Source organism: Helianthus annuus, chromosome 8 (genome assembly GCF_002127325.2).
Source record: "Helianthus annuus cultivar XRQ/B chromosome 8, HanXRQr2.0-SUNRISE, whole genome shotgun sequence".
In the NCBI taxonomy this organism is placed as follows: domain Eukaryota; kingdom Viridiplantae; phylum Streptophyta; class Magnoliopsida; order Asterales; family Asteraceae; genus Helianthus; species Helianthus annuus.
In genome coordinates this window covers 64,924,845-64,951,627 of record NC_035440.2, presented here as the reverse complement: position 1 = coordinate 64,951,627, position 26,783 = coordinate 64,924,845, and the positions used below count along the sequence as shown (strand labels likewise).

At 36.0% G+C, this 26,783-nt stretch overlaps 1 protein-coding gene and 1 long non-coding RNA gene across 3 annotated transcripts; one reads left to right on the top strand and one right to left on the bottom strand.

The window, feature by feature from the left end:
• Positions 1-1,958: 1,958 nt before the first annotated feature.
• Positions 1,959-2,876, bottom strand: LOC110871157. Its single transcript, XR_002553520.2, has 3 exons — positions 2,787-2,876; positions 2,540-2,671; positions 1,959-2,031 (listed from the first exon to the last, which is right to left on the bottom strand). It is a non-coding gene; the product is annotated as an uncharacterized LOC110871157 (long non-coding RNA).
• Positions 2,877-6,361: 3,485 nt separating this feature from the next.
• On the top strand, positions 6,362-12,572 carry LOC110872962 (serine/threonine-protein phosphatase PP1 isozyme 3). 2 transcript variants are annotated; one of them, XM_022121864.2, is made up of 4 exons: positions 6,362-6,708; positions 8,107-8,666; positions 9,658-9,894; positions 12,288-12,572. In XM_022121864.2, the coding sequence occupies exons 1-4, from the start codon at positions 6,534-6,536 to the stop codon at positions 12,306-12,308; spliced, it is 993 nt and encodes a 330-aa protein (XP_021977556.1). In that variant the 5' UTR covers positions 6,362-6,533; the 3' UTR covers positions 12,309-12,572. The 2 variants fall into 2 exon arrangements, with proteins under 2 accessions (XP_021977556.1, XP_021977555.1); XM_022121863.2 differs by having other exon boundaries at positions 12,285-12,572.
• Positions 12,573-26,783: the final 14,211 nt, after the last annotated feature.

Genomic DNA, 26,783 nt, shown 5'->3' with positions numbered 1-26,783 from the left:
TCCCCGGATAATACTTTCTGCAAAAAGCTTTGAAATATAAGCTCGCCCTCAGCATGCTGATGAAACAATAAAATTGATAGTCGCTGCTGTTGTAAATAAAAGATCCTCTAAAGGGGACACACCTTAAAGTCGAAGCCGTCATCTCTCTGCGTATACGGAAGTATCGACCTGAGCTCTCACGGCCCTCGCATCTACCCCTTAACAAATATCAGCTGTGGTATACTCACCTGTAAGACTGAATATTGGGGTCTGGATACCGGAGTATATACTGAGGTGGGACACATGTAGATGTTTAAGTTCTAAAACACTAATTCAGTATCCCGAACAGGTTGAAAGTTTTGTGAGAATTTAAGTGGATCAGTATATCGGCAATCAACGCGAACTGTTTAAAAGCTTAACGGTGCTAGTGTCTAGTAGGCAGCTGATATGATCCTCTTGCACGAACTCACAAAAATATGTTTGTACATATTTCATTTCTGCATTTAATTTTTACATTTATGTTTCATATTTTGAAAATCCAAAAAGATTTTTGACAACTGATGTTGGAGAGCTGATATTCAAAATCTCAAAGGCTAAACATGATGAACATATGGTTTGGTTAAGTGTTTTGAAATGTTGAATCAGAGTTTGAAATGTTTCAAATTTTGATAAATTTTAAATGTGAAAAATTCTCGAATGTTTAGATGATTCATTAATTTGAATCACAATAGTGTTTGTTATTTGGTTTTTTATAAGTTGTTGAGAATTGTGTAGGTGATGAGCTTAAACAGAGATAAAGCCAGGAATTGATCTCAAAGTGATAGCTAATTCCAGATAGTGATCCCAGCATGATGAAAGGGGGAGTCTGACGAGGTTAGAGCCAAAGAGAAGATCCTGGTATATGCTAAGAAAGAAAAGAGACTGATAAAGACTGAAAATGCGAAGACTCGACACTTAAGACTCGTCAACATCTGAGGGGGAGTCTGTTGGTGCATTCATCTGTCGTCTTCGTCTTATGTCGAGTCTCAGTTTCGGTGCGGATCTGAACAAGCGTGACATCATCAATATGACATCACAAGTGACATCATAATGATGACATCACAAGTCATCATTAATACAACATGCACGTGTAGTTAGAATTCATGAATTGTGAAATATGTTGACTTTAGTTTGAATAGTTGACCGTTTGAACAACATGTACGTTTTAAGGCTTTCGTTTGAACATGTCCGTTTGAAAGGGATGGCCGTTTGAAGAGTGGTGTGTCACCTTCAAACGGTCAGGGGTTCATTCCTATAAATACCCTTCAAACTTTTTCATTTGTAACGTTCTAGTTTCCGACGCCGAGGTGCTGTCGAAGTGTCTACGTGCTGTAATTTGTTACAAGATCAATAAACAAGACAATTAATAGTGAATCCAAGCTGAACGAAGACCGAATCAATGAATTCCGCCTGTGATTCGGTCTGAGCACTCTTCTGATCGACTCGTTAGGTCGTTTCACGATCCTACAGTACTGCAGAGAATAGGCTGCTGGATCTGCATAACAGCAAACTGAATTATCAATTTTTAATAATTCACTACACTTAAACTAAAATTATTTCTTCAAATATCAAGATATTACTATACATCCTTGCTCAGATTATTCTTTGGTGGTATCAACTACCATGACCATTAAGTGAGATTCAAGGGACCACTAATAATGATTGATGAATTTACCGATTACATAAACAACTGGTTATATAATTGAATCAAATACGTATAATAATGATTGATGAATTTACCAGAGAATACGAGAGAATTGTGATCGATTTGGGAATGATAATCGCTGTTGTTTTTAAAATTACCAACGGGGCGAAGAACAATCCCTAGAAACTCGGTGTCCATTGCTACATACGGAAAATCATCAACAATATCTCGAATCAACGTGGATTCTTCTTCCAGATTGTCATTCCATACCTCGCGAATCTGAATAGAATCGCCATTTGGCAAAAGCGACATTTCTCAATGCAATTATTCATATATATTGCAGAGATTCAACATAAACCTATCAAGATCTGGAAAATTACATGACGAATAATCAATAACTAATAATCAACATTGAGTAATTCAATAAAAGCAATATTTCTAGATACAATTATTGAAATCTATTGTAGAATTCAACATAAACCGATCCAGATCTGAAAAATTACACGACGAACAATCAATAATCACCTAGCTTAATTTAACAACAAAAACAACATTTCTCGATAGAATTATTGGAATATATTGCAAAAATTCAACAAAAATAGATCCAGATCTTGAAAATTACACGAAGAACAATGAATAATCAACCTAGCATAATTCAATTACGATTAATAATCATCAATAATCTACCTCTTGTAATTCAACAACAACAAAAACAACATTTATCGATACAATTATTCAGATCCATTGCACAAATTCAACATAAATCAATCCAAATCTATAAAATTACACGACGAACAATTAATAATCAACAATCAACCTCACCTAATCCAACAACAACAAAAACAGCAAAAAAAGATATATACGATCAATTCTTACCGGAAATCGAACGTCGTTGTGTAAATCAGCGAAGATGAATCGATAGGAGCGGCAATTGAGGATAAGAAGTTGAAAAATGAGGAAATTAGGGTTGTTAGAACGCGGATGTCCACCTCCTTCACTACAATCTATCTACAGAAAGAGAGAAAGAGGAAAGACAGTTGTGAATCGATAGCGAGAAATTGTTGTAATAATAATAATAATAATAATAATAATAATAATAATAATAATAAGAGAGAGTGAGTACCAGCTGTGAATCGATATTGAGTTGCAGAAATCTCTCGTTTTGTTGTTTTTATTTGATTTGTGTTTTTGAAACCCTAATTTTGAGTTTGTTGGGTTTGGATTTGGGTTTGAATTGATATTTGAGAGAGAGAAGAATTGAAGCTCTGATGACATTAAATGCAAATCCAATATCCCTACAAGTTTTAAATTTCAAATTACCCTCCCATTTTAATGAAACATCAGTAGTTTGAATTTTGAATGAACATCAGTGGTTTCATAATTGAATGTGGGCCAGACCTTTGAAATTTGAAAATGGGGCAGTGGTTTGATGACAGATCTTTGAATTATGATGTCACCATGCTCCCTCTATGGCTGCCACCTCATCGTTGATGACATAAGAAAAGCATTGTTGGACAACCTCTCTAGCTGACACATCAGCTTTTCTTATGTCATTGGGATTTCTCCTTTTATAGAAAGTATAGATTGGAAGAGGCTCCTGTTAAGGTTACTGTCTTTCCCTCAATCTTGTCACAACATATTGATAGATTGGGTTGAAGTTGTCGACTAGTAAATAATATGCCACAAAAGACTGGTTTTAGGCCATCTTGACTAGTAAATAATATGCCACGAAAAGACTGGTTTTAGGTCATCTTGGTTTTATTATCATTTTATAAATTAATTAGAATGAGTTAGGTCAAGCACACAAATGGTTTTATTATTATTTTATAAATTAATTAGAATGAGTTAGGTCAAGCACACAAATGGGATCACAGGTAGTATCTATTAGTTACTTAAGCGATTAGTCTCCAAATTTGTTAAGTTATTGAATAAATACGGTAAGTCCTTTAATCTTGTTAATTTGCAATCTCTATAGTCATGATCCCACTTATGGGTCCATTAGAGATATGAATGGTGCTGCCTAACAGTTTGTCGGTCTCATTACTTTGTCAGATTACCCAAACCCCCATTAATTAACATTTCTTAACTTTTACCCCCCCCCCCCAATCAGATCTCGTGCATTACCCAAAGCCTCCCTAAGGATCTTGATGTAATTTCAAAAGCTTTTTATTACCCCCAAGATCTGGTTCGACACTAGATGCTTGTCACTTGAATCTTGTTCAAATACCAGAAAACCCTAGTAATATCTGGTTCAATACTAGAAGCTTACACTAGATCTGATTAAGGGTACCAGAAGCCATACGTAGGCACACCAGTCAAGTTAAGTTAGATTAGTTTAGTTTAGTTAAATTAAGTTGTTAAGTTAATTTAGTTTTAAAGGAACCAAATGATCCTGTCACGAAAGATAATAAACCAATAATTAGTAAAAGATAAACACATTTGATAAAATAAAATACTAGATTAATAAAATTAACTAATCTAAGAGTTTGAGAATACATCAATATTACAACCACACGTAGATCTTAACACTTTTAACCATGGCGACAACCATTCTTGTATGATCTTTAAGCTCAAGATCAAGTGTAGGTGTATGTAACACGTGTTTCTTAACTCTCATTTATTACATATTTTTAGTGAACTAATCAACTAATACCTTATTCTTAATATGGATGATCAAAGATAGGATGTTGGAATCCTATCTTTGGAGATGTCTCAGTCGACATGAATGCCTTCCCTAAGGATAACCTCTCATCTTCCAAGCACAGAGAGCTTACTAGGAAGAATCATGATCATGGTATACATGGGCATCTATTTACCAAGGTCCATGGATCATCCACACAAAGAAGTAGGTATGGCCCTTAAAGGGTCCCATAAGGCTTTCAAAGCCAAGTTCCTTGGATGGAGACTTGGCACTCCAAGGCCTAGAAGACAAAAGGCATAATTAGGCCAAAGGAACAAGGAACCTCCAGGCACAAGGCATGCTTGAAATGAGAGGGGTGGCCTTTATATATGGGGTGTTTGGGCGTGCATCTTGAAAACATGCATTTTTCATTTGTTTTTCGCGTTTTTCCGCTTCTTTTAGTTTTGGACCTTCAATTCCTACACAAATCGAAAAAGAACAATCTAGTTAGTGTTTTGTCATAATAATGCCTCAAAAGTACATGTAAATAGGGGTAGATATGTATAGAAATATGAATAATTGATAGCACATCAGACTTCCGACACAACCAACTTTGTTGTCCAAGACTAGAAACATAATGTACGCATATATCATATTACACAATATGATATTAAAAGACGAAGAGGCGTCGATCACCGGAGTACGAGCCCGATCCTTAAACAAATGAAAAGGTGCTCAAAGATCACGTCCTTTTCAAATAGCGACATTCTACTGCACACCTCTCCCTTTAAGCGGATCTTGTGGAGCACGTTACAACGTCGAATTACAATATTTAGAAAATAACAATAATAACTAGTACATTCATTTTTTATGTTTTTTTAATTAATTAATGTTATTTAAATTTTTAAAATGAAATGGTAAATTATATTTTACATAATTATAGTATTAAATTACTTGTTATAAAAAGGTTTAGGGAGTTCAGGGAACACCATTTCGTTTGTTTAGCGAGTCCATGGAAATCTAGAGAAAAACTAAGGTGACAAGTTTTGGTTGGTTATTAGTCAGGGAAAATGGCTGGAGTAAAAAGATGGAACCCCCCCCCCCACCTTAATAATCCTCCCCATTAAATACGTATTCTTCCTCCCTAAAACTAGGGGTGTTCAAAACTATCCGTATCCGAAAATCCGAATCCGAAATATCCGAAAATTCGGATATCCAAAACTCCGGATATCCGAATTTTTCGGATCGGATTCGGCTAGTGATTTTAAATTTTTTCGGATATTTCGGAAATCTGAAATATCCGAAAATTTAATTTTTATTCTTTTTCGGATATCCGAATATCCGAAAATATCCGAAGTATCCGAAAACATTCGAAATATCCGAAAAATATCCGAAAACTTATATTCGGATATCCGAAACTATCCGAAATATCCGGTTCCGAATATGAAAAAATAATAAAAAAATAAAAAATAAATAAAAAGTTGGATTTTCGGATATCCGATCCACTATATGATTAGATATCCGAATTTTCGGATATCCGAAATTTCGGATACGGATTCAGATAGTGAAATCTGGTATCCGAAAATTTCAGATTTCCGAAATTCGGATATCTGAATTTTCGGATATCCGGTTTTGAACACCCCTACCTAAAACAGTCGCAATGAGTGTTCAAAAAATCCGAAATCAAAATTGAAACCTAAAAACCCGATCTGAATTCCTATACGGATATACAGTTGGGATCAATCTGAATCCGAATTACTTAGTCAGATACTCAAATCAAATTTGGATAACAAAATTTTAAACGTCAGATTTTTCGAATTAGTAGGTTGTCAAATAATCTTTAACATGTTTGTTTTAATTATTATTAGGGAAATGACCCATTAGCCCTACCTATGATTAAAACTTAAGTCAACCCATAAATTGTAACATTAAGAGCTCAACTAATTTTATTTATCATAAGTTTCTATGAGATTTTTGGTCATTAAGTGTGTAACCAATATTATCCTCTTAAAATAATAAACCCACATGTCCACACATTGCTACACAAAGCCATCGGCGGTACGCACACCATACAATACAAGTCATTCAAACCGAGTCATCGCTCGCGCTTTGTCTACTACCCCACCCCACCCCCATCCCCCTTTGACCTCATTCCCATTTCCCCCTTTTACTCTCCCATTAGGTTTCCAAGATTCCTTTCAATCTTTCTCACAAACCCCATCTCACCCCTTCAATTCTACTCATACCCACATGGATCAATCGGTTCTAGATGATGTTATTCAGCGCTTGGTTGCTGTTAAAGGCAGACCCGGTAAGCAGGTCCAACTCACTGAGCCAGAGATCAAGCAACTCTGTGTTGTTTCTAAAGAGATTTTCTTGCAACAGCCTAATTTGCTTGAGATTGAAGCACCCGTCAAGATTTGTGGTATGTTTTCTTCTTCTTATTTGTTTTAGTTACGTTTTATGGGTTATGTGTTTGATCAGTCTTGTGATTTGCTTTGAATCTGTTTGTTAGCATCAGTTAAGGTTTAAATTTATATTTTTTTTTTCATGTTTGAATTTGATCAGTCTTGTGGTTTATGCTATGGAAAGTCAACTTTTAAAAGTCAATGATGAGTGTAGAATACAGATGATCAGTTGCTGAAATTGGGTCATGATTTTCGATTAGTCGATTGTTTTGATAGCATTATGATTCATGAAATTGGATATAAACATATGTTATGATTTATGAAAACTTGGGTGTGTTGTGTAAATCTAAAGGTCTTTTGGAATTGTTTCGGATGATGGTTTTTGTCGACACAACAAACGCGTGTTACGGTTATTTTTATCTTTCAAAGGAAGTTAGATTGTTAGGTAGAGTTTGGCATATTGGTTATAGGCAATATTAATATTAGGTTTATCACTCTTCGGGTTGGATATAAATTGCTTCCAAATCTAAGTAGTTAATGCGGTAAAATATTGGATATCGATCAAGGACCGATATTTGAGTTATCGGTTATTGCGGTGGGATATCGGTGGGATATTGGTAATTTTAATATCATGCTAAATTTATATATTTAAAAATTTAACACTAACAATTCAGTATACTCTCCTACCATTAACAAATTAACCTTTTGTAACTTGCAAAACACTAACAATTGTAGCAAGTAGGAACTCACTAAGACTTAAAACACTAACAACTAACAATTAAGACTTAAAACACTAATAGCAACAATAAGAAGAAAGGCGAATGGTAGAAGTAAGAAGAAAGGTACTGATATCGGGAAAATCGGTGATATATTAGTCAAATATCGGTCAATATCACCGATATTATCGGTACCGATATTCTGACTGATATTTTGTACTGATATCTCTGCAGGGGACTGATAACCGATATACCACTGATATATTGGGTGATATATCGGGATATTAACTACATAGTTCCAAATAGACATCTAAAATTTCTACTTAACCTATATGTTTAGTTTTTGTAAAGTTGTTTGTTTTAGGGCTTATTTTATACATCTAGGAGATGGAAGTTTTGACCCGTTTTTATTTCAAATGCGTCCGTTGGGTTAAGCTAAAGGATTTAACTAAAGCAGAAACGGCCTAAACACATTGAACGCCATCTGAAGCGTATTCAACTGCATAAAAACTTTTAAATCATTTTATTAAAGAAGTTAGGTTATTTTGTAATAATATAGTTTTGAGCTTTTAGTTATTAAATGTCTACCAGACTCAGAACTACCTTTTTGACCCCTGTTTAAACTTACGCGTTTGGACCCGAACCCGAACCCGCTTTTGACAGATTTTTGACATTTTTTAATTTTTCAATGGTTATTAGGTGACATCCACGGCCAATACTCTGATCTTCTACGTCTTTTTGAATATGGCGGATTACCCCCTCAAGCCAATTACTTGTTTCTTGGTGATTACGTTGACCGAGGCAAACAAAGCCTAGAGACAATATGCCTTCTTCTTGCCTACAAAATAAAATACCCAAATAATTTCTTCCTTTTGCGCGGTAACCATGAATGTGCGTCTATAAACCGTATATACGGGTTTTATGATGAATGCAAACGAAGATTTAACGTCAAGTTATGGAAGACTTTCTCTGATTGCTTCAATTGCATGCCTGTGGCTGCTCTTATTGACGAAAAGATTTTGTGCATGCACGGTGGCTTGTCACCTGACCTTAATAGTTTGGATCAAATAAAAAATTTAAGGCGACCTACTGATGTACCTGATAGTGGTCTGCTATGTGATCTTCTTTGGTCGGATCCTTGTAACGATGTTAAGGGTTGGGGGATGAATGATCGCGGTGTTTCGTATACGTTTGGTGCTGATATTGTTACCGAGTTTCTAGAAAAGCATGATCTTGATCTCGTGTGTCGTGCTCACCAGGTATGGTTACCTGTACTCTTGTTTGTTACCATGGTTGGTTAAAATTTGAACCTTTTTTTATTAATAGGGTTTTTTTTTTGAATCTTTGTTTATGTATAAGAGCTTTTTAACACATACTCTAAAAATGACTATTTTTCTTTTTTTTGTTCGGTGAGCATGAGAACATGTTACAAAAAAAAAAAAAAAAAAAAACCTCACGGGCCCACCACTACTTTGCTAACTAGTGGGGCCAGTTAAAGCGTAGCTTACATTGTCGAACTTGAGACCTCTGCTAGAAGGGAATCAGGCGCTTACCTACACAGAAAGCACAATCTTGTGAAAACGGAAAAGATAATTTGTGATACGGTAGTTAAAATCTCTAGGTTAAAAGAATGAGTAACTGTTTATATTTATTATACTTTTCTTGGTTTTTATACTTTTTAATTGCGTGATGCGCTCCGATGCGTTTGGTCCAAAAATCTGATGCGCAATGCGAGCGCATCACGTATGCGATGCACTCTTTATTAAGACATACTTAAAGTAAAAAAATGACGAAGTAAGAAGATAAGAATTGTGCTTTTTTGGTTCGAATCAAACATACTAAACTGTTTCTAGAACCACAAAAAGTGTTTAGGAACCATACTGGTCCAAATCAAACATACTAAGATATTAATTATTGAAAAAACCCAACCCATTTCATTAACGCTGGAAAAAAAAAACATAAGAAACACTGTTGCGTGCATCAGAGCGCATTATGCGACGAGCACATTATGCGAAAACGGCACAATATTCTCGCATCATGTAAACGCTGCGCATCAGATGTGGTGAACTGGCGATGCGCTCTCATCAGCGCATCATGCATTATGCACGATAATGCGCACATTCTCAAACCAAGATGTCTTTTTAATGATCGCTTTTGTTAAACGGGTCAATTATATAAAACGGATTACAACTAGATAATAATAAGCAGGATTTCTTTTCCCGAACAATAGAAACTGATAAAAATTTGCAGGTGGTTGAGGATGGATACGAGTTTTTTGCTAACCGACAACTTGTAACTGTATTTTCGGCACCCAATTATTGTGGGGAATTTGACAATGCGGGTGCGATGATGAGCGTTGATGAAACGCTAATGTGCTCTTTCCAAATATTAAAACCCGCGGAAAAAAAATTAAAGGCCAGCTCAGGTATCAGTCTTTTCGGAAGCACCACCACAACTAAACCCGGAAATACCCCAGCAGGAATCAAGGTATTTAATTTGCAACCCAACTTTAACGGTCTTTTTTCTTGAGTCATTTCCCATTATAAGTTTAGAATTTCTTATGAATATTAGATTAAGATATTCGATACAAAACTATCTTATTAAAACTATCTATTAGGGTGTTGTTAAATCATAACATTTAGTCAAAAGGGGAGCGTGTCACACAAGTTGAAAGTTCGCTAAAATCTATTTGAGTCATACAACTTTATAAATCATTTTATTTAAAATTTAGTTTTTATTATAATAATAACAATATCGTTCTGTAATCGTAATTAGTGTGTTAAGATTAATTGAAAGTTTTTAAGTGGACAAGAAAGTGTTTGTGAGTCAACTCAGCATGTTTGTTTCAACCATAGTTATTAAAGCGAGCACCCAGGCGCGCCTAGGCGCAAATAAAGCCTCGGGCCCAACAATTTGCGCTGAGTGCGCCTCGCGCCTTTAATAACTATGGTTTATGTCATAGTTATTAAAGCGAGCGCCCAGGCGCGCCTAGGCACAAATAAAGCCTCGGGCCCAACAAATTGCCCTGAGTGCGCCTCGCGCCTTTAATAACTATGGTTCATGTCATAGTTATTAAAGTGAGCCCCCAGGCGCAAATAAAGCCCCGGGCCCAACAAATCGCCCTGAGGGCGCCTTGCGCCTTTAATAACTATGGTTTCAACTGCTTCTTAAACGTGACATGTTTCAATCTGAAGTCTGTACCTGTTTTCGCCTACTACTCCATGTACCAATCTTGCCACATCTGGTATATGTATGTATAGACTCGTTTGGTACCCCGTAAACCGCTCTTTGCCATATCTAATACGTACACATATAGAGTAGAGGCGACAACCAATATGGAACATTCATTTATTTGCGTACGTATATAAGGTTCTAACATAGTTTATAAAAGAGTAAATTACAAAAATCGTCACTTATGTTAACACTAGATTGCAAACTATGTCCTTTGTCTTCAAAAAGTACAAAAAACGCACTTGATGTTTGCAAACTCTTGCACATTGTGTCCTTTAGCCCTAACATAGTTAACTTTTATCATTAAATTTGATAACATAAGGGTATTTTAGTCTTTTTATTAATTTGTTTAAAAATATTATAATAATTATAGAAACCCTTTTTTACCCCTTGCACATAACATCCTGCTACCACCACTTCACCTAAACCCTTTTCTCTCAATCACCCAATATTCGCCGGAAAACCAATCGCCGCCGCCACATACCATGGCGGCGCTCGTATGCAGCTCGATCAGATGTTGGACGCACCCAATCGCAGAACCCACCATCTCCGTCGCCACGCAAGTCGTTGTAGACTTAAATTTCGCCACCAGACTTACCCTCCCTCCCCACCACCGGCGATTCGGATGCAGAATCGTCGGATATTGACGCCCTTAGATTGACGGGGGTTAATTAATGCCGTTAGATCGTTGGACGTAAATCCTGTAATTCCGGCAAGCTTGTCCGAACACGAACGGATCTCATTTTTTATATATGCGGCTAAAACTTAGTGGCTTGACGATAAGCATGTGGCGTTTGGACAAGTTATTGAAGGTATGGATGTTGTTAAGGCGATCGAGATGGTTGGATCTGGAAGCGGAGCTAGTTCTGCGGTCAAATTTCTTAGATCTATAATCTAATTCTCGGTTTCTTGATGTTTCGTTTGCAATTTTGGTTTAGTCTAGAGTCTTTCTTATGGTTTGTGTGAGGGTATTGGTTTAATGGTTGAATCTGAAGTGGTGGTGAAGGGCATTGTTGACAGTGGTGGATGTGTATCCGGTTGCTTAGGGTGGATGAAGTGGTGGGCGGATGTGGCTGCAGATGACATTGGGGATAAGGATTTAGTTTTGTACATTAGTGATAAGGATTTAGTTTTGTACATTAGTCATTTAGGGTAAAATGACCAAAATACCCTTATGTGGGGTTCCCTTGTTCAGATTTAACTATGAAAACTAACTATGTTAGGGCTAAAGGACATAACGTGCAAGAGTTTGCAAACATCGTGTATGTTTTTTGTACTTTTAAAGATAAAGGACATAGTTTGCAATCAAGTGTACTTTGCAAACATAAAGGGCGTGTTTTTTTTTTTTTTTTTTTTTTTTTTTTTTTGTAATTTACTCTTTATAAAATGTATCATTAGTTTTGTGAAAAGATACTTGAATTGATGTATACGTGTAAATTTATGTGTTCGTATATTATAAACACCTACACACGGATATAGCAATAAATCATATAATCTTTTACATCTATACCTTTTCATTTAATTTGTAATGATAAATTAATGATTAAGTGTGTATGTTTGATTTCTTGTGATTTGTAAAGCAACAACTGACTTGAATCTGTGTTACCGTTTTTTTTTTCATGCCACTCTCTACTTGGCCCTTGCAGCAGTTCCTGGGTGGAAGATCATGAGATTGCCGTGGAGTTGAGGCTCGAACAAATGAAGTTCCGTCGGTTCATGGTGCACGCGTAACGCTTGAGATATATAAACTTCTAGTTGTTGGTCATTGTTGTAGTTTAATGATAAAGAGAGTAAGTATATTGTCATGATCAACCTCTTATGGTGTGAAGAACGACAGGACCCATGTTTTCATACCGATGGGTACCGATAAAACAAAAGGCGTTGGTATACCTTTTATTTTTCTTTTGAAATGTTCACAAGCTGATTATCATCTATGGATGAGTTTCGGGCAAATGTGTTATGTGGGTTTTGGCTAATGACCGATACCCGCCAAAAGTTGGATCATGCGATCCAAATTACTTGAAAGATGAATACTATACATGGGCGGATTTGGATGACCCGAATAGTGAGGGATATCTAACCATTTGTGTTCGGGTTGGGTTATCTAAATATTTAAATGTGGATAGAGTTACATGGAATGGGTTAGGTTATTCAACAATTTTGTAACATATAAAACGTCATTAGGTGTCAACAATTGTGAATTCCCACGTTTTTCTCTACTGTTTTTCAATCACAACCATTTGTTCTGATCGCCATTGTTACTATTGCTTGTTAATCGCTGCGGTGAATCGGATTAACAACTGTCTGAGCAAAAGATCCAAACAAGCATGTCTAGTATCTTGAGAGTGATTGTTCAAGACCCATGGTTAGCTCCATATCATTTACCTAATGCGATCAAAATATAAGGGTATACGGGGTGGGTGCGGGAAATGATGTGGTGAATGGGTTTGCCGCCGGGCAACACCGCCGCCAACACCCATGTTACCGCGCGTTTGTTTTGGACTGTTGGAGGAGGCAACGGCTCATTTTATAGCCGTTATAATATTTAAAAAAAAAATTAATTTACAATTTTACACTATATAAACCCAACCCAAACCACAATTTATACCAAATTCTCAGTAACCTATTTTCTCATTTCTTCAAAACTAATCACAACTTATCTAATCAAGAGTAGTAATTTTATTTAGTATATTTATTTTAATTAAATGTATTTTAATTATTTTTAATTTAATGTAATGTTTTTTTCTAAATTTATTGTACTTTTATTTTGTTAACAATATGTTTTATTTGTTAAAATATGTTTTATTTATTAATGCTAATTTATAAAAAAAAAAAATTAGTTTACCTCTATCCAAGAGAGTGACCACCTCTTATGTTTTTTTGTGGAAGAGGGGACTTAGAGAGGGTAGTTAACATGACAAGAGATAATTGGGTTGGTGGAAAGTTTACGTCTCCACAAGAGATGACCACCCCTTACACGCTAATACGGATACAACTCCAAGGGTTAAGGAAAAAGTTATGGTGTTTTCATATACGACAATGTTTCATTCAAGAATAGAAGTATCTTATGTGAAAGGACTAAAACATAATATTGTTAGTATTAGTCGATGGTGTAATGCTAATTTGGTGTCATATATTATATTAAACTCCGAATGGAGAGATATGTGGACTACTACTATGTACAACAGCATAATGTCCGAGATTTAGTTCTAGATATATCCTTATGCAGACACTTGCAAGTAATCTAAAAACCTCTCTGACTTAACTTGTAACGTTGCCTTTTAAATAAGCTCTATTTTTATATTTTAAAGAGTAAATTTCACTTTTTGTCCTTTATGTATTATCTGAATTTTGAAACGTATTATTTAAAAGTTTTAATTTCATTTTATGTCCAAAAAACATATGTTTTATATCACTTTAAATCCTTTACACCAAACTGAGTTAAATTACTCAGTTAGGTTTATTTAAGGAAAGGGTATTATTGGTATTTCCAAAAAGGTCTACAGTTCTTCTTCTTTCTGAAATTGTTGAATAAAAGTTTTCAAGCTTTCATTTTCCGAAACAGCCGTCTCCGTTCATCGTCATCTCCACTGCCATCTTCAACCTCCATCATACACCATCCTCTCCATCTCCGTTACCGTTCATCACCTCCATCATCCTTTCCGATCATCACACCATCGTTCAACCTTTATAACCACATTATCTCCGGTCACCACCTTTAACATCGATCACCATATATCAATCGTTAAGCCGACATCGAGCACCAACTTCGATCGGCGTCACAACCTGCAACTCTACATCTCTGACAAGCTTCATCCGAAACACGGTTTCAAGTCATCCGAAACACAACTCTGTTCGAAACATCATCCGAAACATACTTTTTGAAATAGATTCGAAACACACCTTTTGAAACACATATTCGAAACCCATTGATCCGAAACACTTCAGATTCGAAACTCCATATCTTCATCAGCTACTTCCATATCGGAAACACCACTCCTTGTCCGTAACATCATCTCTGTTCTCAATCTTTTCCGAAACACATCATCACCATTTTCTCCGACTACCATCGCCTATCATTTGCATCATCATTGTATCTCCACAACCTGCAACATCATCGTTCATCCGAATTCAGGCAAATTTGAAACCGGTCACCGGAACCTGCAACTTCACGTCTCCGTCATCGAAACCTGCAACTTCACGTCTCCGTCATCGAAACCTGCAACTTCACGTCTCCGTCATCTTACCATCATCTCCGTTCACCTCCATCTTCCGTTTCAAAACCTCCATCTTCCGTTTCAAAACCTCCATTTTCACCATTTCAATTCTTTCAGTCATCATCATCCATGGTTACACTTCTCGTCTCCGGTAATCATCTTCATCCTTAAATCGACCACCTCCATCGCCTGCATCCTCCATTTCGTTTTGCACGTGGTTTGTATTTTAGAACTGGTTTTATTAAGAGAGATAAGTTTTTTATTTTAGATCTGGGGTTTTTTTAAGAGAGAGAAACATGAGAGAGATGTGATGATTGATGGAGAGAGAGTGTGTTCTTGATCTTTGTTATTTATGACAGAAAATGTAGAAATAAAATAACTAAGTTGAAATACCAATAACACCCTTGCCTTAAATAAACTTAACTGAGTAATTTAACTCAGTTTTGTGTAAAGGACTTAAAATGATATAAAACATGTGTTTTTTGGATATAAAATGAAATTAAAACTTTTAAAAGACACGTTTCAAAATTCGGATAATACATAAAGGACAAAAATTGAAATTTACCCTATTTTAAATAATGTATGCATTATTTCAAAGAAAGGGTCCAACATTTTCAAAAAGCAAAATGTAGCGGAGGATGTTATGATATGAAGTATTAAGAAAATCATACTATTGAAAGTTGTAAGCACACAACCATATCATACAGTTCAAAACTGGAGTGCAAGTTGTAATTTAGACATAATAAAAAAGAATAAAACCCAAAAGATTTAATATATATTAAGCTTATCCAACATAAAAAATAAAAACTTTGATCCGTTGATACCATTCTGAGGCTTAAGCTGCGCGTTCTGACTTCTGGGAGACGTGGAGGGACTACGGGACAAGCAACTAGGATCAGAAACTGAAGGGGTATGGTCTTGAATGTCACACATGGCTATGCACACATTGGATCATACCAAGGTCATAACTTAAAAACTCAGCTGCTATAAGGGTTATTCTGTATGAAGGCACCTACATGTGGGGTAAAGTTCTTGTACAAATAATCTTAACATACTAAACATACAAATTGAAGGAAAACTCAAAAAGACAAGGTGGCATTTTTGTAATTATCAATAACTATCAAAGTTACTCTACAAATATACCTAAAAAAACCTAACCACTCCCCCCACCCCCAAAAAAAACCTAAACCCCCCACCCCCCAAAACCTAAAAAAACCTACCCCCCCACCCCCCAAAAACCTAAAAAAAAACCTAACCCCCCCCCCCAAGCTAAAATGCTAAAAACTAAACCCCCAAAAAACCTAAAAAAATCTAAAAAAATAAAAAAAAAACACACAAATTATTTTATTTTATTTTTTAACATTTTTTATTTAAAAATCGCTACTTCTAGTAGCAGCAAAAAAAAAAAAAAATTTTTTTTTTTGCTAACGAAATGTAGCGATTTTTTTAATAAAAAATGTTAAAAAAAATTTGTGTTTTTTTAGGTATTCTTGGTTGTAACTTTGATAGTTGGTGGTAATTACAAAAATGCCACCTTGTCTTTTTGGGTTTTCCTTCAATTTGTATGTTTAGTATGTTAAGATTATTTGTATTTGATCTTTTGCCCCTACATGTGCACAAGACGATTGCTCGCACAAGGGACAAGGAGTACACCTGGCAACACCATGCAACCAATCAACTCACAGCAGCCCTGGGAATCGTGCCTCCTACTATGAAGGAATTGTGTAGGGGACAACAAGTACCAAATGACGATTACGTGGCACCAATAAGCCGTCACCAGGTGCCGCTAACAAACGGTTGACGAAAGACCTGACATAAGGTACATTCGGGTAGTGGCACATGCCAACCATGTTACGCCACGTCACCAACATCTTTGCATGCACTAACAGTCCTGCCAAAGGGGACCGGATGGATATTCTTTGACAATAACAACTGTACCCAGGCCCATCAGCCCATAATTCTCCTTCCTCACACTCTTCGGCTATAAGTACGAGACTTCTCCCAAAGGTTGAGGTATCGACTCTCTCACTCCCTTACTCTTAACACGCACTTGTTATTCCATCTAAACGAATATTTATTCTCATGCCAGAGAGTGATTACAAGGAGAACCCCCCACATCTTCTCCTTGTAACGAGCTTCACGGTGTTGTTCATTTTGCAGGATTGACAACAATCGCCATCTTAGCTGTTAATCAAGGAAAGAAGAAGATTAACCTTCTTGAGGAGATCACTCCCTCAAGGATAACCCCTTCAGTTTAGATTTGTGTTTCATCATTGGCGCCCACCGGTATTACTACTACTTTTCATCTTTATTCTCTTTCTTGATTCGATCACATTGTAGATCAAACTCCTCCATTTCCTACCTTCGGTTCAAGCTCTCAGTTTGCGACGGTTGCGGACATCACGCATGGCCCAGCCCCCTAGTGGACGAGTACAATGAAGGAGAGTTCACTGACGGTGGGGTTATGCAAGCGCATGGTAGAGCCACGAGGACTAACCAACACATAACCTCAACCGCTCAAAATGTAGGCACGAGCACACAACTCGTTTCGTTGTTACCAGAGGAAGAAATTCCCGCCTCACGGTACATCAAATCTCAAGCTGCTCTCAACACGGTGTTCACATAGCTATGCTCACAAACGCAAGCACCTGTGCAACAACCGGTAACACAACCAGCTCCTCAGTGTTGGATTACCCCACCCTATCGCGCAACTGCACACCATCTCATACAACGATTAGACACTCAAGGGACAATCAACATTAACATAGAGACTCTCCCCACAGTGTGAGCACCACGCGCAACACACTAACAAATATAGGGAAACATGATGACGCGCAATACGAGCACCTTCTAGACATACCCAAGTTCATTGATGTTTGGGCCCTCGTACGATCCTTGATGATTGGCACACCCAGACAGATGAAATCAATCCAACATACCAAGAGGAAGATAACTCAAGTGTATTCAACCTAATACAAGAGAATCACACAGTGTACAAACCACGTACCCGTACAATGTACAACCCAGCAGCATAACATGACTATCGCCTAGTCTATAGGCCAGCAACATCAAAATAGTCTAAGTTCATCCTAGACATCAATTTAGCGGCCTGTCAGATCTAGACGATCATATCCGACTGTTTACCAGCGCATGGGTCGTCGGTTGCTGGACATGTCCCATGTGGTGTCATCTCTTCATCCAAACCCTCACAGGCGAAACACGCACATGGTTCGGCAGCTTGCCTACTGGCCAAATAAAGTCATTCACGGACTTACAGGAAAAATGTTTACAACATTTAAGCCATCAAAGACATCATGTCAGAGACACCACTGACGTCATGAACATATGTGCATAGAGAGAATGAGGATGTTGAAGACTTTATTACAAGATTCAACAAAGAGCGCCTTGAAATAGGCGGTGTTAACGAAGATTTGATGCGCGCGCATTTCATTAAGGTTGTGCGCTGCGACGATTAGATTCGAACAATTTCCGATCGAGAAGGAATGCCAAAAGATTGGGATGAGATCATGTCAGCTACGAAGGTGTTCGCACAAATAAAGCGGAACCTTACTAGCGGAAGGAGTCATCAGCCCAATAACAATTATCACGAGCAGGGTCGACGTGTCACCAAGGGTAGAAACTCTACCTAGAAACACACCCAACCCAGTACTTATGATGGAGAAAGCACAACTCAAATGACGACCCGCACGAAACAATCAATAGAATTGGTTATCGAAAGAACGTGAAACAGGAAAACAGGGATAAGTTGTGGACTCCTCTCACTAAAAATCCAATGGAGATTTTGAGCAAGGAGAACCACCAGTTCAAGCCTGCACAACAAATGCTCAACAAAAAAGGCCAAGACCCCAACCAGTACTTTGAATATCATAATGTCACTCCCCGATTTCTGGTGGACCTAGAAGGGTAGGGTTTAAACATGACGATTGGATAACGGTATCACAAGTTATATGCAACAGAAGTATTGGAGTAAAAATATTTAATTAAATATAAGTCTTGAATATATATATATATATATATAGGGGATGGTTCAAATGAAAACCATTTTTATTGTGAAAACTCGAAAACTAACTAAAAAAAGCCTAAAAAACACACAAATTTTTTTTTTCAATTTTTTTTATAAAAATCGCTAGTTTTTATATATAAAAAAAACTTTTTTTCAAAAAAAAAAAAATTTGTGTAGTGCACATGTGTAATAATACACATGTGTAGTACACATACATATGTGCACTACACAAATTTTTTTTTTTTGAAATTTTTTTTATATTAAAAAACCTGCGAAATTTTGATTGCAAAAAAAAAAAAATTAAAAAAAAATTTTTTTGTATGTTTTTTTGGCTTTTTTTAATTAGTTTTCGAGTTTTCACAATAACTAGTGGTTTTCATTTGAACCTTCCCCTATATATATAATGTAAGTATCTATGAAAAACCCATTTAATCTAGAAAACTTGGCAAACCTGAATTGTGTGGTCAAGATTGATCTACATCATATCTTTAAACACATGTTAAAAGGGCAAATTAGTCATTTGTTCAAGCCATCATTTCACCTTCTTCCCCATCCCATCAAGTCATTTATTACCCATCATCTCATCACTTTTTTAAACAAAACAATATATATAGAACTTGCATCTCTTTCTTTCTTCTTTATCCCCCATTCCTTTCTTCTTCAAAAACCCTAAAATTCCTTTGCTTTCTCCCATCTTTCATGGCTGATTTTCAGGCATCAATCCATCACCTTTTTAGTCAAAACTCAACCCCACATTTTAAACCCCCATTTTCTTTCTACCTCAACTGTTTCTCTCTCAACATTCAAAACCCCAAAACCCACCAGAGAAGAAGAAGAAAGCACTGCAGATCTAAACATTGCTGACGATCATTTGAGCACAAAATTTTACGTCGATCATTGGAGAAACAAGAAAAAACGACGGTGCTTTTCGTTTGGAGGAAAATGTCACACCCTGGCTTTGCGGAAGCGTGGATTATTTTGGTGTGACTTCTTAATACCATAGCTTAATCATAACAAAGCTATATGAAATAAAAACCATGCAAAATCATCCATTTAAGTTTTAAAACATAAGTAACATAACATTGTTTTAAGGCGTTGACTCATGCAACGGAAACTACAATCTGATAACATAAAGACATTGTTCAACAGACACAAACATCAACATGATATAAACGCAGTTTAAGGACTGTGACTCATCCAGGAAAAAGTCACATCCCCTAAACTTGGATGACCTCGAACTCTTATGCAGCGGAAAACGTAACATACCGCGCCAGATCTTTAGTTCCCTGAAATACATGTAAGTTGGAAAAATCAACAATAATGTTCAGCGAGTTCATGTGTAAGTGAGTAATAAAAACCTTTGTATGTATAAAAATCCTGGTATGTAGCAAATAAGGAAAAAGAGATCACCAATGGTTTGCAAGGCCATTGATATGTGTGAAGTGCAAGTAGGAAGACTCAAACCTAGCGGATTTATGCGTTGGGCACAAAGTCACCCCGAGGTCCGTTATGCTGGGCCTGGGGCTGGGCTCGCTACACCCAGATAGATCTACCGCTCCTGTCCCTCGGTCCTACCCTGAGGATTAATGGCCTCAAGTTTCCGCCTACCCAGTCACATGATCTAAGTAGTAACCCTCCTTACGCTAACCATACCATGTAAGAAGTATTCGTAATCATAGTAACATGTATTTCACCCCCGCAGTTTAAAAACTGAAAACAGTTAAGAGAAAAGGGGGACATGAACTCACAGTGGTGCGTCTCTAATAAGAAGATCTCCTGATCAAACCGCTGAGCGACGACCTACACGTAGTAAATCTATTAGACGGACGGCCGTGCTTTAAGGTTTAAGTTTTTGGGAAATAGTTAGACAACTATTTCGTAATTACACTTAGTAATTATTTTGGTAAATAAATTCCTTCCCAAGGATGGGGGTTTTAATACATGCGCGTTCGTAAGATTCAAAATATATTATTAAGTCTCACTTAACATATATTTTATTTCTAACTCCAAAATATAAATATTTTTTCCCAAAAATATTATATTTTAATCCTTATAATTTTCCAAAATAATACCTTTGTCAAAATACGCGTTCACTAGTATTTTTCCGAAAATGGGTAAGTTACGGATATAGGTTGGGTGGTAATAATTGTACCGTTGTAACTTAAATATTTATTGTGAAGGCGTTCGTATTAGTTTGGAATCGTTAACATTTGGTAATATTATTTTTACCCTTAAAATAATATTTGTATAGTTCACAAAATAATCATAAAATTCTCACAAGTGTTGTTATGAAAAATATATACTAAATATATATTTATCAAGTTTTATTTTGTGAAAATCCCGCCTCCGATATTTAGAAATTTTGTAAATAAAATCATGGCGAAATTTATATTTTTGAAAACAAGTTAAAAATGTACTTCTAACACTTGTGATGAAAATATTTCCAAGTGTTAGGTTTTTGGAAAAATTTCGCCAGAGTTTCCCCTGTAACTGGAGGTGGCCACGCTTTCAAGCGTATCATTTTCTTTTAAAATTCAAACCAATCAATTTTCTCGTTCAACAATAACAATATCCAACCATCAAACTAGTCAATATATATATAAATCGCAAAAATACATGAACTTGCGGTTTATCCAAAATATGTAGTAACTTTCTGTTATTCTTAGTGGATCTTGGTATAGATCAATTCGGTTTCTTGAAAACCTTGTTTTTAAAGAAGCTTCGTCTTTACAACTTCTTGTCAACACTTACAAAAATAGTTCCTTTGTCAAACTTTGTGTTACACAAGTGTTTACACACTTGTGTGTTTACGAAAATCATTCTTATTCATGAAAAATCCGGTTGTAAAATATGTTTTCATTTGACACTTGGTCCTTTGAAAATACCGTTTGTAGATCCGTAGATCTACTAGTTTAGAACACTATTTCATAAGTAAAATCGTTTTTACACAAGTTCATGCTTCGTAAGTGGTAGTGTTCATCATTTAACCCCCTTTTACACTTAAACATACTCTATGTCATGATTCATGAACTTGACCAATCCGGGTTAGATGATGATCCGAGCTACCACAACATAGATCGGCACTAAATAATCACCACAAAACAAGTCTTACAAGATTTACACAACCCTTATGCTTTTAACCAACACATTTAACATTTTAGTAAACTTTTAGTATGTCTTTTTGTAAGTTCATGACTTTTAACCGACAAAGTTCGTTTTAACCACTTTAGAATAAATCAAGAGTGTGTTTAAAGTCACTTACTACTAGCTCGAGGCTAGGGAAGAAACTAGTCGAAGAATGAGTGGATAAAAGCAATGTGGTGAGGTCCTTCGCGATCCGAATGCACCGAGCTTCCTTGTATGAGATCCTTAACACTTGTAGTTACTTGGAAATGCAAGATCAAAACTCGAAAGTGGTTGGGTGTTTGTGGGTGTGTTCGGCCGAGAGCTCCAAGGGAGAGGGAGAGAGTGTTTTGGTGAGTTTGTGGGTTGGTTATGAATGATGGACTAATCCTCATACTTATAGACAAACTCTACAAGTTTAACCATTGGATTTCATGTTCCCTTGATATTAGGCATTAGGATTATTTTAATCAAAGGTGGGGTCACATAGTGACCGAATTCGGTTGGGGGGGGGGGGGGGTTATCCGGTTCCATTTCAACTAATAGTTAGGATAAAGTTAAGTTAAGTTGGAGGTTAACTCGGTTACTAGCGTGTTATGCATTATAGCGGGTGTTAGGGTATTCAGGGACCCTAACTGGCTCCGAAAAAGAAAAGCAATGTTAATGGCAATATTTTCATGTTCCGGGTAAAGTCCGGTTGTTCGGTCGGATAGTGATCCGTTAAAGTGCTTAACAAAGCTTTAAAGTGTCGTTATTACTATTTTTAGTGGCACAACTTATTCCCGACACTTTGGAAAGTGTCTTGTAATATTTTTCTCATGTTTTGGCACTTTATTAGTTAGCTAAATGCTGAATTTTTAATTAAAGTGCTGAATTTTGTACTTAAAGTACGTTTTAGGCACATCCGGTCACTGTAACTTATACCTAGTGACGCAGTTCTACAACCCTCGTATCCCTACACTCTCTACTAGTGTAGCAAACTATCTCTGGCTCATACAGGCCTTAGAGGCAGTACCTGCCTGGTGCTAGTTATGACAGCACGTTCAATAGGCTATCCGTTCATTGTGCTACTGTGCTTTTGTGCATCAAGGTTGTCACTAGAGTTCAGTATGTAAATAATGGAGCGACAACAAATAAAGTATGATGCAAGTATGTACATGTATCAGTATTCTGGTAGCAGTTTATCCACAATTTCAATCAAGCACAGTAATTAAGCAGTAATTAATTATTAATTTAAGTCGTACGGATACCTGATTTGGTGAGGGTTGTCACAGAAAACCCTAGATATGAGAGCCACATTTTCGGTTGTTATCATCTGGTAAATGTCAGCGGAAATGGAAGAAATCTAGAAGCAAGTGCAGAACCAAGTAAGTTTCCTCCGTTTTTTTTATAAATGTCGCCGGAAATGTAGTTATTACGGTTTTTTTTCCGATGATTGACGGAACAGACAACCATCTGTCTCATCGCTCGTCGATCGGTAGGTGTTTAGCTTCGAATGTCTCGTGTTTTTGCGACTTTTAATCTGATACAAAATTGTTAGTTGTTTTGAATGAGAGTAGAAATATGTGTCTTCTTGTTCATAACTGATGTTGTGATTTTTTATAAGATTACAAGTAGGATCCCATGACAACTCTTATGTGCTTAATTAGTTTATTAGAGAGTTGGTTTTATAAAAGTTAGGATTGAGATGTTCACTTGGCTGAGATAATGTTGAATTCGAGTTTTGTTATATGCTAAGGATGTTGACTTAATATTCTAGGGGACGAAAGGTTGTTTGATGAACTGTTGGTTTGTTTGCTTTTTTGTTTGAAAACATGTTGAGAATAATGGCCATAAACTGTGTAGGAGACTGTGCAATTTCAACTCAGAAAAACAGATTAGGTAACATGTGTTAAACCTGTCTTATTTTTATCAAATTAGGTAACATGTATTAAACCTGCATTATTTTTATCAAAAACATATTAGGTAAACCTGTCTTTATTAGGGTACCATGTGTTAAACCTGTTTTATTAGGTAAACATATTAGAGTAACATGTGTTAAACCTATCTTATTTTAATCGAATTATAACATATAGGAGATTAATACTGATGTACTTGTTTTGTTCATAGGTGAATGGTTGTTTTGTGTTCAAAATGAAGATGGCTATCAAGAAGCAAAGCATAGCTAGATTTTAACTTATAATAGTTTTTGGATCATTTTTATATATTTACGTTCACATAAAACACTTTTGCCACTTTTGTTACCTTATGTATTACATTACAACTTCCAGGAACCAACTGAAGATGTTACATATGTTAACATAAGTAGATTCTCTTAATATCTGAAGAAGTATTACATCTCGTAAAGAGGAGTATTGTTGAACGTAATATAATATTACATGTACCACATAACATCATTAAAAGTAAACCATAAAAATGTTGTGGTAAACCATTCAATGAAACACGTAAACTATAATGTCAGAAAAGGGTAGTATAACATTAAATGTTACCCATAACATCATTAAAAGGTAATATATAAAAATGATACAAAATGTATAAACTTCATAATTTATTCGGAATATCTCGTTTATTTTACAAATAAAAAGTCGTGTTTTTTTGTGGGATAATTAGCTACATATGTAGTAACAACGTTACACAAGTTACTTATAGTTACCCCAACCCTTTTTTTAGACACAAAGGGGGGTTGCACATATGTAATACATGTTTGTAACATGTGTTACACTAGAGAGGTAACACATATATAGCCACGTTACACATGTTACATAGGATATTAATAAGTTTTAACTATAGAAGATTAATATTGATGTACTTGTTTTGTTCATAGGTGAAAAGATGTTTTGTGTTCAAGATGAAGATGGTTATCAAGAAGCGAAGCCCACCGAAGCATTACAACGCATCATCAGGTTTTCATGGTGACGATGGTGTGTTTTTTGGTTGGCTGCTATGTGTTGTAAAGATGGATGTTGCTGTGATGACCATTTTTAGAAGCATTACAACAATTGATATAAAATTCATTTTTATTTTCATTGCTAGTATGAATATGGATGTTGTTGGGAAGGCATTCTTTTTGATGCAACAACTATACGTAACATGTGTAACAGTGACGTTGTAACACATGTAAAACCTATATGTAACATGTGTAAGATGGTTATACACGTGTTACATATGTTACCCCATAGTGTAACATATGTTATAAACATGTGTTACATATGTCAGCCCGTTTGGTCTCAATTTAAACTTAGTAAAATTACATATGTAACAACGTTACATCATCCAAAATGTCATATCAGTAAACAAACAAGTAATATTAGTAAAATTACATATGTAACATACGTTTACATACATGGAGTTACATGTCTTACATAAGTGGTAACGTATGTATACTCATAATATACACATTACACCCTTATGTTAGAGACTCTGGCCTACAACCTGAGTATACACGTGTTAATGTGTTTTTTAACCTCATGGTGTTATATTAGGAAGCTACACGTAACACAAGTTACATTTGAAGTGTTTGCACCCTTATAAATTTTCCTTTTCCATCTGTTTATGTGTTATGTTAGAAAGTTAAATGTAACACAAGTTACATTTGAAACTCGTAACACAAGTTACATTATTAAACGGTGGGATTATGGCACAAGTTACATATCCTGATCTTCTTACACCTTCATGTTTTTTTACATTTTATTTGTAACACGTGTTACACCGATTGTAACATATTTTTTAGATAACACAGGATGTTACATGTGTTACACATGTTACATAGAGTAGTTGCATGTTCTACACCAGAGGCTAGCACTTGTATAGCCACGTTACACATGTTACCACATGTAACCTTTATGTAGAGAAAACAAGATGTAGCATGTGTTACACGTGTTACATAAAGTAGTTGCATAGGATATAGCATTGTAACACATGTTACCTGGAAAACCAGGTAACACATGTAACAAACTAAAAAGAGATCAAATTAAGTTACACAAGCAAACTAACATATGCTAAACGTTTGAAAAATACAAAATATGAAATACAATGCTAAAATGTATACAACATATCAATTTCACCTGCCTTTTTTCACCTAGACAATTAATACATTCAATTCCTCTCATCATTGTTTTCCTTATCCTTTTTTCACTTGCCACATTGACCCAAAAAATAATATCCCACAAAACAACCGATTAGCCACTGATTGAAATCATATCCCACAAAATAACCGATTAGCCACTAATCGAATGTGGTTTCAGCAATCACAACATCCGATTGGTCGTTGCAACATTTAACGACAGTGGTTGTTGGAAGAAGACGATTTGTTTAAAGTACACTAGGTGGTTTTACTTACTGATTGATGGCTACAACGTTTAACGATAGCGGTTTCACTTACCGTCGGTAAGGAAGAAGACGGTTGTGTTAGTGGCTGTTGGTGGTGTTGCCGAATCCGGTTTTACTTACCGCCGACAAGGAAGAAGACGGTTGTGTTAGTGGTTGTTGGTTGTTGGAAGAAGTCGGTTGCTGGTACGAGACGTTTCCAGATCTATAAATTTGTCACCATAGCTTCAGATCTGAAAATCAGTCACCACGATGTGAAACCGGAAAAATGGTGTGAGAAGTGGCTGGACGCCCTACCTTATTTGTCTCTCTTTATACAATCCATGTCTCCCCTTTATTTTGTTATACCAGCCTCACATATCAACTAGTTACATATGCAACAATTACTAGTATAACGACGAACAAAAAAAATCTCGTCATAATTGAAACGAATTTATTTAATATGAAATTTAAAA

Excerpts from the sequence above, each read along its gene's own strand:
- LOC110872962 (XM_022121863.2), top strand. The coding sequence starts at position 6,534 with ATGGATCAATCGGTTCTAGATGATGTTATTCAGCGCTTGGTTGCTGTT. Across the intron at positions 6,709-8,106 it reads AGCACCCGTCAAGATTTGTG|GTGACATCCACGGCCAATAC; the intron begins GTATGTTTTCTT and ends AATGGTTATTAG. Across the intron at positions 9,895-12,284 it reads ATACCCCAGCAGGAATCAAG|CAGTTCCTGGGTGGAAGATC; the intron begins GTATTTAATTTG and ends TGGCCCTTGCAG.